The sequence below is a fragment of the Syngnathus leptorhynchus genome, chromosome 13 (genome assembly GCF_054491065.1).
Source record: "Syngnathus leptorhynchus isolate UIUO chromosome 13, UIUO_Slep, whole genome shotgun sequence".
Taxonomy (NCBI): domain Eukaryota; kingdom Metazoa; phylum Chordata; class Actinopteri; order Syngnathiformes; family Syngnathidae; genus Syngnathus; species Syngnathus leptorhynchus.
This window is the reverse complement of record NC_141207.1, coordinates 10,267,016-10,279,116: the sequence shown is the minus strand read 5'-3', so window position 1 is coordinate 10,279,116 and position 12,101 is coordinate 10,267,016. Positions and strand designations below refer to the sequence as shown.

The following is a 12,101-nucleotide window of genomic DNA, read 5'->3' as shown; positions in this document are numbered from 1 at the left end:
GTCAGCTACTAGAATGATTTGTCGAAAATATATTGTGTTTTAGGACAGCCTAAAAACACATACAGGTAAGGTATCTTTTTTCTATTGTTATCATGAGCTAAGTTTTTTCTTGATTGATTCTTTTTTAGCCAGTTTACAACATTTCCAAAACGTCATGCAGATGGTAAACATGTGACAAAATTAGTTATAAAATACAACAATTCAAAAAAGACATTAAAAATCCAATTTCTGCTTTGGTTGAGATATTGCCGAGGTTACCTGAATGTATCTCCATGGGCTCCACCCATATTGGGTGACATCACTACTCCGCTGTCTTTCTTTCAGCAGAAGTGCTTCGGTCGCTCGCTCGCTCGGTCGCTCGCTCGCTCGCTCGCTCTCCCGCTCGTCCGCCCAATCGCTCGCTCTCCGCCCGCCCGCTCACGTTTGCCAGTCGGCTCGAGGACGAGTGTTGATGCAACATCCAACGAACGCCAAGCTCCAATAGTTGTCAGGCTTTTAGTGAGGATTTAAAAGTAGAGGTGATCTCAACAAGATCCAGGAGAGGTGATGTAAGAACAAACTGATATTATTTCTTGAGGCGGACTTTCTTATCTGACTTTTCCTCTGCTTTCTGTCCCACTAACTTCCACACTTGAAGGCTCATCTATTTTCATCAGTCAGTTATTGATTATTAATAGAGTAAGTATCCAATTCGTAATACTGTAAATAATCCTCCAAGAACTAGTCTACTATCTGCACTCTCGATGGGTTTCTTGTCACGTGTGATATTGCTCTTCTCACTTATTCATTGGATATTTTTCAAACTTGCTGGACATATTTGGATGCTGCTGCTTGTAATGATCCTAATTAGCGGTGCTGATAATGAGGAAAAAATTAGTCCAACTAATCTCCTGTTTGTAGCAAGCAAGCAAGCAAGCAGCAGTTTCCCACTGGCAGAAGGTGAGTCAGACCAAGATGGGCACTTGGCAAAAAGCCCTCAGGCAGGGCAGGAACCATGTGGAAATTACACCAGGCACAAATGCCTCACGCTGCCTAATGTAATAACGTAGTTTCCAAAGAAGATTCAATTCAAAGAAGATGTGTACAGTTACCATTGATGGAGCAGTTCATTCCTGATGGTGAATGGATGTTTGTCTCCATTGCCCTTTGCTTGACTGGCGACCAATCCAAAGTGGATAAACGGGATAAGTGATAGAGAAAATGCAGAGTACAATTTTCCCAAGTACAAAACCAGGAATATTTGCATATTATTTCTTATCGTTTGTAGTCTGATATTCGTTGGGAGAAAACATGTTTGCGTTTTTTTGTACTCTAGTATTAGTGCACATGACTTGTGCACATTGAAATGTTGGCATTGCATGGCTAAAATCCCAACTCAGCTGATTAAATGAGCGTAGAGTTCTCCAGCTATTTGCAGAAATGAGCCCTGCTCGATCCTTCCACAGCATTGTTTTTGGGACATCTGGAGAATGTGCAATTCCCCGAACAGTTGTGACAGTTGTGTTGATGCTATTGTGTTGTAGTGATTGATGTTGGAAATGGCTGCCACTTAGTCTCTGTAAAGCAGCCTCTGTTCCGTGTAACACAACAGATTCGTCAACACTTTCATAAATACCCTCATGCGCTGTTTATGTGTTTTTTGGGGGATGTTTTTTATTTGGGTTCAAGTCTAGCATTCTGCTCAATGAATTCAATTCATACACGTGCTTATCGGCTCTCTTCTTTTTCTGGGTGTAAACAAGCAATTTGAATAAAATTGGATTTGCTACCAAAAACAAATTCGTTGTCGTTTTCTCCAAATGGTCCAAGTTCAAAAGAAGGAAATTTGGAGGAAGTGATCATTATATGATTCTATTGAAGAATAGAATGTCTTTTTCTTGTTCACGCAGTAAAAGCCAGGAAAAGCCAAGCAAAGCCATGTCCACGCTGTGAATGCAAGAATGTAAGTAGCGTCATCATAGCCGCTGTGAAAATGAACTCATCAAGTGTGACATGACTGTGGGAATTGTCTGTCGAGGGCCACTGACATCATTGCTATGACGAAGCAAAGCGGGCAAAATTCACACCTGATAACAGCACTCTATGAATAATCAATAGTTCCTCATCATGAGATAACTCATCCGGCCGTGAGATGAGAACGTATTTGTCTCTCTTTTTTTTCTTATCTGTAAAACACAGAATTGTAATTGAATGAGAGTCCACCATGGTCTGTACTCTTCATCACTTCTAGAATTTTGGAGCATTAAGAAACAAGCAAGCACTGTCCTCATCTGGGCTGAAAATATATTGGATTTTTTTATACTATTGAATTTACAGTGCATCACATTTGAACAATGTACTCATTCATTAATTTTTAGTTTTTGTTTAACTGGCAGTTTTAAAACAGTATACAAAAAAAAACCATGATGATATCAACTGGACGTTTTGAGAACAAATATATTGTGATCATTTTTTTGCTGAGCTAAAAGGGGCTGCTAAGTCATTAAGCGAGTGCTTTGCATTTTGGCCAGAGCTGTTTTTGTTCATGCATCCTTCTGTGTCTCTCTCTCCACAGGGGCCAATATGCGATGTTGTCCGTCCTCATCCATGTTTTGCTGACACTCACTGGTGAGTTTGACCTCCAACTGTGCGCAGGATACCACGTTGAAGCTGTTTGGCTGATTTCCATCTAGTCTCAAATTCATGAGTAAATATTTTTTTAAAAAGAAAAACAATACACCTCAATTTCACTCGCTTCATTGCTATTTGATGAGGTAAGGCCCAACATGTTTTGTGAAGCCGCACAATAACCTTAAACACTCATTCCATTCTTGATACACTTGACATATTGCTAGAGAAGACAGACTTCTCTTGTGTTGGGAAGAAAAAAAGGAATCTGTTGTGCAAACAAGTGAGCTCACTTTCACCTGAGCGCAATCAATAGTCACTTCTACAAGATCTTGCATTTCATTTTTGTAGTTCTGACACTTTTGCCACTTAACAATTGCAAGCAAAAGCAGAAATGTATTTCCAGCAGAACCACAGTTGACCTCACTGTCTCTCCGTCACAAGGGACTGTGTGCACCAAGCCTGAAGAGGAAGGAGGACTCTCCTCAGGTGTGCAGGACTTGCCATGGCAGGACCAAGCGTGCTATGACTCGCCTCCAGCGCGAGAGGGGGAGGCTGGCGACACCCCCCCTCCCTGCTACTTAAGGAGCATAGCAACTGGATCGAGTCTCAAGAAGGACTATGGCGGTAAAATACTTTTTGATCATTCATCGTATTTGTTGTAAATGAGCAAAGAAAGAAAAACCAACTCAATTGTCCAAACATTGGCTTTGGGTTTTAAAATGAAGTTCCCGCAGCTATTATGGTTGCAACCTTTTTCCCATGATGATACGTTATGTTTCATTGCTGTTGACGGATTCAGTCAAGGTCAACCAGCAGTCACTGAATGAAGGAAGGAAGCGTGACGGACGGGTAAATCAAAAGAAGGGCTGATGATGCTCATCATCAGACTTGCTGGGTGTGTTGGCTCGTCAGTGGCAAAGATCATCCCCATAGGCTCATTACACTTTATTATCTTTTCATCTGGCATTCCCCGCAGCCTGCGGTAGCCGGAGGTGGCCGAGAGGACCGCCACGCCCCACCACGCCACACCACATCTGCTTGTGCTTGTGCTGTGATCCAATACATTGCTATGATGAGATCAAGCCTTTTACTATGTTACAGTACGAGAGAAATGCTAACTAAATCGAGTCATCATTGTTAACAATATGATTGTGGCGACCATATCTGTAACTTGAGATCATGTACGTTTTATTTTTAAAATATATGATATAACAGAAAGACCATTGGTCTTAAATTTTGCAATATCCAAATGACCTCGGTTCTCCAATTTTTGGAATGTTCCTCGTTCTCAGGAAGTTGGAATAGGAAGTGCCGCTTAATTAGTTTCACTCTCTCTCATGACAGGTACCTGTTTGAACATGCTGTGCAGCATTGATGAAAATTGGGAAAGTTTGATTTGTGATTTGGGGCTTCCTTCAGCCAAGCGTCTTCACTCTGCGCCCGTGGCAGTCAGTCTTCAGCGCTTCAAGTGAGTGCCTTTGTTTTCTTCCTGTTGTTTTCCCGGGCCTGCGTTCATGTCCCTAAATTGCCGCTTTCCGTTTCAAGAATGCGTTTGATCTGCCGACGGAAAGCTGTTTCTGCCTGTCGACAAAAGAGCCCTATTTGTTGCTGTTGTCGTTTCAGCGTGCACGTTGACCCTGGCGTGGGCCTTTTACCAGTCTCGTGTGATATTCTAAAGTAGGTTGTCTTTTGTTTTCATCTGCAGGCCCCTCAAAAATGAAACGTCACTCAACTCCACAAAGCTGGAATCTTCCCAAGCGGTGCTCTGTAAAACAAATGATTCCGTCACATGTTCAATTTCTATTGGCACGGCAAGTTTTGTGGCTGTTGTAACTGCCCGCATAGATGGCTGTGAAGTTGGACCGGTTCTGCTCAATGTACCGGCTCGACCTGGTAAGAAATACATGTATTCTTGGAAACCAAAAAGCCAGAATGCTGATTGTCCAACTGATAGTTAGTATTGGTGCTTGATTTACCTTTTTTTTATTTTTCTATCTTCCAGTCAAACCCAGGACTCCTTTGAACCTCTCACATTTCCAGACAATCACGCCAGAACTGATTTTACAGTGGGATGAGCCAAAAGAGCACGGTTCTGCTCCATTAAGATATGAGGTCCGATACTCAAATGCCACGCATCCTTCTTGGCAGGTGAATACGAATGAATCTTTTTGCTTATTTGATTGCGGTAGGCCAGGCCTCTGGGATCAAATTGCGACAATTGACAATGCCAAGTGCGGAAAAGTCAATACGAGACTCTGGGTTCTGGTGGATGTTCAGAATGAGGAATGTTTCTTTTGCAGTTTATTTGCGTCCCCAAACTCGGGTGAGCAGCGTTGTGTGGTGAAAATGCCACCTGACAGGCTTTCTGATTGGTCTCATTATTTTAATGATCATGAATTCCACTGGTTGTTTGAATCAAATCCGTTTTCTTTCATTCACACCTGACACACAAGACATGGTGTTCATAAAAAAAGGTCACCCGCTTGCAGGGTTTGGACTCAGAAGTGTTTCCCATTCAGCAAGCTACACCTGAGTGACAGCCAGAATTCAGTGAATAAAGTCGTTTTTTTTTTTTTAAACAAATATACAATGAGAGCATAAGATTGCCGTCATTCATGAAAGGATTAGAGTCAAGTGTTTCCTTAAATACTTGAACATTTGACAGGTGTTTTGTCACTTCTCCCTACTGGCTGTAGGTGGTGTCTGCAGGGCTGGAGCGCAGACTCATTCTCCATCTGGAGCCCGAAGTCAACTACACCTTGGAGGTTCACTGCTCCGACTTGCACGAACCTCCCTTGTGGAGCAACTGGAGTGAACCGCATCACATCTACCTTGGCAGTAAGATATTCTTTGATGTTTTGATACGTGCACACACACACACACACACACACACACACACACACACACACACACACACACACACGTACGCACGCACACACACACACACCTGCCTGTTCACTGTGTTTGTTTATTTTAGTCACGGAGGGCGTGGTAGCTTCCTAGTTTGATTAAAAATTGGTGTGTTCAGTCAGCGTTTTTATGATTATTTTATTTCATGATGCTTTTTTTTCTTATGATGAATCGGTTGGGCACATTTGATCTCTTCACACCTTACCTCGCTTCCACCCTCATGCACTCGTCGACTGCTCCACGCCCCCTCGACAACAATAATTCATTTCTGGATGCGTGTTGCATTAATCCAATGACCTCAATTATTTCCTGGGTAAATGTCCGTCAGCGCTGGAGCCAAAACGTGCCAGTTACTCATTTGCATATTATGCTCAGTGTCAACAGACTGTAAGGGTCAGATGGCACATCTTGGACTCATCTCGGAAGCCTTTCCGTCTTGTTTTAGTTTAGCGCCCTTTTGTAGTGGTGAAACAATAAGACAAGAGACAGACAATTGCTGTGTGGCCTCATTTAGAAACTAAAAATGACGCCTTTGCTGTCTTTCAGACAATTCATGAAAAGATTCACAGATGCTCCAGATGCTTTTTTTTTTTTTTTTTTTTTAAACCACAGATAACTATCAATAGACTGCAATGAGCTCTATGACAACGGGGGGAAGAAAAAAAAACCACGCGCGCCCTTCTTGACTTGTTTTCTAACGTCTTGTTTGCTCCCTCAGTGGTGAGCTACATCCCTGAAAAAGTTTTGGCCCATCCTGGGGAGAACGTCAGCGTTTATTGTGTGTTCAACGACCCCAGCATTAATGCCAACTCTGCCGTATGGATGCTGAACTTTGAACAGCCGCTCTCTTCCACCCAGTATCACTCAGTCAATCAACGGGTGGGTACGAGACCAGTTCAAGCTCGCATTCTACGGCACTGACTAAATGTTTTCCAACGCAGGTCAGCCACGTTACGATACAGCCTTCAGACTCTGGGATGTATGAGCTGCTGCAGTGTAGGGCTACCAAGGAGTGGACCATCCCATACAGCATCATCTATCTTGAAGGTGAGCGCTAATTGGAAACATTTTTATTTGGTTTCTTTTTTATTCCAATTTTAACATCTTGGAAAATTGTGTGATCTGAACTTGGAGGTTCAAATCCGTGCTTGCTTTTCTTCTTGGGTATTCTAGCTCTCTCCTAAAGGGTATATATGAAAAAAATGTCTGGATATGATGGAATTTGAATCCAATGATTATTCCTGCTTTCGTCACGTTTGTTCCTGTTTCCTGCTGTTGACAAAGGCAGGATGAGAGTGGAGACATGTGACAGTGTCAACCTGAGTATCACAGACAAGCTTGAGCTGCTCTTGTTTTTTTAAGTTTGAATTTTTTTTATTTATTTTTTTGCAGGAGCCTCTATTGACATCAAATGTGAAACTAGTGGTGATATTGATGCTATGGACTGCAGCTGGAAAAACACTTCGTGGATCAAACCAAAATTCCAATACATGTAGGTCATGATTTTTCTTTTTTCAGGAGCTGTTGACGTTGGAGTGCCCTCGCATGTTAATGAATGCTCAAATCAGTCCTTATTATTATGTGCAACTTCACTGAACACAGCGTACTGAATGAGACAATGCTCTTTTGGGGCACACCCAACAAATACATGTGTCCAATCCTGCACAGCAAGAGGATGCCAGCAAGTTGCTCAATATCTTTTTCATTTTTACTTTAACCTCACAGCAATACATTCAGCGAAGAGCAAAGTTTCATCGTTGGCATTCCTGTTGAGACTTGTTTTACGCCACACTTTGTCTTCACATCTACGCTCCGAGTTCTTATTGTACTTTAGTGAAGAATTTAAAAAGGAATTTACTCCCATCTATTTACAAAGGTTAGGCTTACTGGAATGACATTTCAATCCATTAAATAAATATAATAATCATGTCAAAAAAAGATAAAAAAAACTATAGAATCAATCAATTCAATCTGAACGCATAAAGCTTTCCTAAGCATCTGACATGTCTACTCGGCAGATGGTCTGACCTACCCTGTGATGTGATGGAGGCGATGGAGCGAAAGGGCGAGAACGTTGGAGAGATGGGGCCCGATTGTTTGCCGCTCCGATCCAAGCAACAAGCCTGCACCATCCAGGATATACGGAGGAATTGCTACAAACTGTGGTTGGAGATGCTGTCCCATCAGGGCCCGATCCGATCCAAACCTGTCTACGTATCACCTCTGGAATATGGTAGGGGGAAAATGGGACAATAAGACAACCAATGGCGTGCGTGCGTCCCTTGAAAAGCAACCTAGTGGGTTCCTCTGTGGTCTTGACTTGCAGTAAAACCCAACAAACCATCTGATGTGAAGGCAGTGAATCTTAAAAAAGGGGTCCTGAGGATCACGTGGCGCCCTCCATCTTTGCCTGTGCAGGGGGTCCAGTGTCAGTTCCGTTTCCACTCTCCTTCTAGCGTCAGAGCACAGCCAGATTGGAAGGTGAGCTATTCTCGGCAATTTCAAATAGATCCATACGATTTAATTCCTTTGAACAACAAATAAATAAGTCAATGGAAACTGGTGACTTTTATGCAATCTTTCCCCTTGATTTGATGCAGTTCAGTAACCCAGCGCGGGTGTCGTCGGCGGAGATTCCAATTCCGGACATGTGTCAAGTTTACGCGGTTCAGGTGAAGTGCATGCCCGCCAACCGCACTGGCTACTGGAGCGACTGGAGCGACTTGGTCTACTCGGTACCCCAAAACAGTCGAGGTAATCGCTGACTATCTTGTACAATTTCACACTTTCCAAAATATTGGCAACCTCCACCACCCACCACTCTCCTGCAGCTCCAGAACATGGGCCTGATTTTTGGAGAATTCTTCAAGATGATCAGCTCACAAACTCCACCAATGTGACTCTCCTGATCACGGTATCAAGCGCACGACAAACGTATCCGACTTAGACTCCGCGCATGACAAACGGTGTCCATTTGCCCTTTCTAGCATCTTCCAACAGCGAGCCGCTCCTACTGCATCGACGGCTATATCGTCCAGCGCCAGACCTCCGGCGGTATGGTGAAGAGGGAGAAGATCGAGCTGGTTTCCTCCTACAGCTTTGAGTGGAACCGAGATTTCCAAAGCGTGACGGTGGAAGCGTACAATAGTCTGGGAAGTTCCAAAAAAAACATGAACATGACCCTGGAGAGACGACCCAAACGTGAGTGATCCATACATACATACTTATCTGGTCTTCTTCACTTGAATGACTTTACTCCGGATTGTGAGCAAACGTGCTAGCAATTTATTTGCCCTCTTGTTACAAAACACTTCTTCTGAGTGCCATTTCAAAAATAAGTAAACGGGAAAAGCGACAGTCTACAAAACGTGGACAGTCTGTGCTTATTTGGTCGTTAAAGTTTATTGGAAAGAGAGCCGGTGAATATTTGATCGTTGCGACAACACTGCTCTGTGCTGTGTGTCGTGTGCGCACCAGGCCGGAGCGTGCATTCTTTCCATGCGCTGCTTATCAACAACACTTGCGTGTCTCTGCACTGGAGCCTGGTGGACAACGGCTCGGCTCCACTCTTCATGGTGGTGCAGTGGGCACCGCGGCGGCCGGATGGAATCCACGGTGGGCGCAGGTGGCTCAGGCTGCCCTTCACTGAGCGTTCCGTCCACCTAACAGGTGATACGCAGTCTTTTCTTTTCTCAACATTACTGTTCATAGAAGAACAACATCAAAGTTGAGCTCTGCTTTCAGGTGATTTTTATGCATCTGAGGAGTATGGTTTCTTCTTGTATCCGGTGTTTTCGGAGGGAGAGGGCCAGCCTGCTTTCACAATCGGTATGCAAGCTAAAAAAAGCCATTGTATTGTTATGCCATGCAAAGCACTTCTGATTGGCCTTTGCTACATAACGCAGCCACCAAAAGAGACCCTGCAGCCTACACCACTTTTTTGATCATTGCCCTCCTCTCCGTCGTCCTCTTCGTCACCTTGGTCCTCTCCCAAAACCAGTAAGTGTAGTTGAGTGGCTTGCTCGCTGGCTGGCTGGCTGATGTTTATATGAATTGACCAGCCACAGCTCATGAAAGAATGTTCATGGGAGTGCTCTAAATACTATCTGCATATCCTTAAAGCAGCTGTGTTTGATTGTCAGGATGAAAAGGTTTGTGTGGAAGGATGTGCCAAACCCCAAAAAGTGCTCCTGGGCAAAAGGACTCAATTTCAAAAAGGTAAACAATACTTGCAAACTTTCATTGCAACTTTCTTCCGCCGCCGCTGCAATGCGCCGCAGCTACCCTTGAATGAGAACCGTCAATGGCAAGGCTGACAAACAATCATTCACAAAAGCCAATTAAAGCAAAGACTTTACACCATTGCTTGCCGTTGCTACCTTGACGTGGTGGCGTCTCCGTGACTCCTTGTATAAGAACTCTTCAGGCGTGTAGTTCCAGAAAACAGCCACATGTCTTATTCTCTCTCGTCTTTGCAGGCCAACACCTTCCACGAGCTCTTCCAGGCCTCAGACGTCCTCCCAGCCTGGCCGCTGCTGCTTCCCTCTGAGAATATTTCCAAAGTAGTCATCATGGAGAAGGCCAATATGTCAGTTCTCAGAACGGCCTTGGTCCGAAGCCCACTCGTGTCCCCGACTCCCGATGCAGCGTCCATTCATTCTTCATTTCTTGAGGAGAACCAAAACGTATCGGTGGGCGGCGAGGCTCGCCTGGGCTCGGGCTCGGCCCTTCCCCTCTCACTCCTAGATTTGGATATTTTAAGTACTCCCAGGCCGCGGCTCGAAGAGCTGCAGCTGATGGATCCCTCACCGAGCATCCCGGAGAATTCAGCCCAGTCTTCAGTAACGTACGCCACAGTGCTGCTGAGCGACCCAAAGCAGGAGAAACGATCCGCTCGTCTCTCCGAGCGGGACGGCGGCGGCGGCAGCAGCTCCAGCGACGAGGGCAATTTCTCGGCCAACAACTCGGACATTTCCGGCTCTTTCCCCGGTGGCCTGTGGGAGCTGGAGAGCTGCCACGGCGGCGAGATGGACGATCCTCATCGTCGATCCTGCTCCTACAACTCGGCGGAGGAACTTTCCGAAACCTCGGATCAAGAAGATGCGACCGAAGCCAAGGGCTCGTACTATCTCGGCGTGGACTGTCGAGCTGAGGTTGAGGAGGCTGGGGAAGAGGCGGAGCAGAAAGAAGCGCTGCTGAAAAGTGTTCTTTTCAACAGAGACGGCTGCTCGGCGGCGGCGGCGGAGTCGCACGACTTGGTTTGCGCATCCACGTGCGACTTGTCACCACTCTACATGCCCCAGTTCAGGACTGCACCGTACACCAGGCAACTGCCAGATTGAAAAAGCTGGCTCACGTGGCGCGCACATGCGGCGCATTCGATTTTTCGTCACAAAAAGAAATCAGTTCCTGCAGACCGATTGATATTGAATGTCAAACAGTGTCAAAAAGCTTCAAATGGTGTAATGTTCATCAATGCTGCTATTTCTTTGTTCAGGATGAGGTCATGGCCCTGGCTTTCTTTATATTGTGACTGCCAAACTGCTTTGTCTGCAGTTATGTTACAATGGTCACTGATGAGGGTATGTGAGCTCAGGAAATGTTATGAAAAAAAGAAAATTGCTGCGGCGGTTACAATTCTTGTCAGCTTTTACGTGACCGATGTCGTTGTACGTTGCCATCACTTGTAAATAAAACTTGCATCGTAAAAGCAACCAAGATCTAAAGAAGAACTGTGTGGAAACATCTGCCTTTATTAATGCAATCAGATCATGATGTTGTTTTGATTAGGTGTCCAATCTGAAAACAATTTAACAACAATACTGAAATATGATTATTAGCTGTTGTTGCACATTGATGTATTTTGTCTATTTTTCATGGTGAATATAAATTATTTGTTATTAGACTGATGTGTGTGTGTGTGTTTATTAATGGCCCGGAGATTGCACAATCTGGCTAATTACTTGATTCCTGCATTCTTCTCAGAACAGACACAACTTGGCGCAATCACAGTTTCTTCAAATGAAAATATTGCATGAATCTAAAAGTCAAAGTATAAAGCCTGGAAAAGCTTTGGAATGGAAAAAGGTCATTTCCTTAGTTTTTTTACTGACTACGTTTTGGTTTCGGGTCAATATGTAATGAGACAAAAAGTAAATGCTCGACTTTCTAGAATTTCTGGTTTATGTCCCCATTTCTAGTAGCAAGCTGGGGCTCCTCAACATTAGTAATACGTATGTCGCCGTCTTGTGGCTACAGCTGGTAAACGCAATGCATTTGACCGCAACTAATGATACACTGTAATCATTAGTGTAATGCTTGCATGGTTTGATGCGCATTAAACATGATAGTAATCCGTTTATTGCTTTCCAAATTCAATAAAATATTATTTTTCTTTTGCACTTAGTACTGCTTGAGTACAATTTCTGGGAAAAGAAAGTCACACTTAAGGCTTAAGAAAAGTATTTAATACATACTTGATTATTGCCTCTCATTACAAATATCTAATAAATACACTGCGCATTTTTACTTGTATCCCCAAAGATTCATGTGCATTTATATATTTCCGCCATGAGGAGGCA

At 44.0% G+C, this 12,101-nt stretch overlaps 1 protein-coding gene across 1 annotated transcript; it reads left to right on the top strand.

Annotated features, from left to right (window-relative positions):
* The first annotated feature begins 360 nt into the window (after positions 1–360).
* On the top strand, positions 361–11,425 carry lepr (leptin receptor). The gene is made up of 21 exons (XM_085927645.1): positions 361–548; positions 1,890–1,942; positions 2,555–2,607; positions 3,052–3,234; positions 3,955–4,078; positions 4,316–4,503; positions 4,613–4,758; positions 5,307–5,448; positions 6,239–6,399; positions 6,462–6,567; positions 6,913–7,012; positions 7,539–7,753; positions 7,847–8,001; positions 8,121–8,274; positions 8,352–8,434; positions 8,508–8,721; positions 8,998–9,189; positions 9,265–9,348; positions 9,426–9,519; positions 9,663–9,738; positions 9,999–11,425. Coding segments are annotated over exons 2-21 (3,336 nt in total). The 5' UTR covers positions 361–548; positions 1,890–1,940; the 3' UTR covers positions 10,863–11,425.
* Positions 11,426–12,101: the final 676 nt, after the last annotated feature.

What these genes read in the sequence shown, in the direction of transcription:
- lepr (XM_085927645.1), top strand. An exon ending in TGTTTTGCTGACACTCACTG is followed by an intron (nt 2,608 to 3,051) that starts GTGAGTTTGACC and finishes CTCCGTCACAAG; the next exon opens with GGACTGTGTGCACCAAGCCT. An exon ending in ATCACTCAGTCAATCAACGG is followed by an intron (nt 6,400 to 6,461) that starts GTGGGTACGAGA and finishes TTTCCAACGCAG; the next exon opens with GTCAGCCACGTTACGATACA.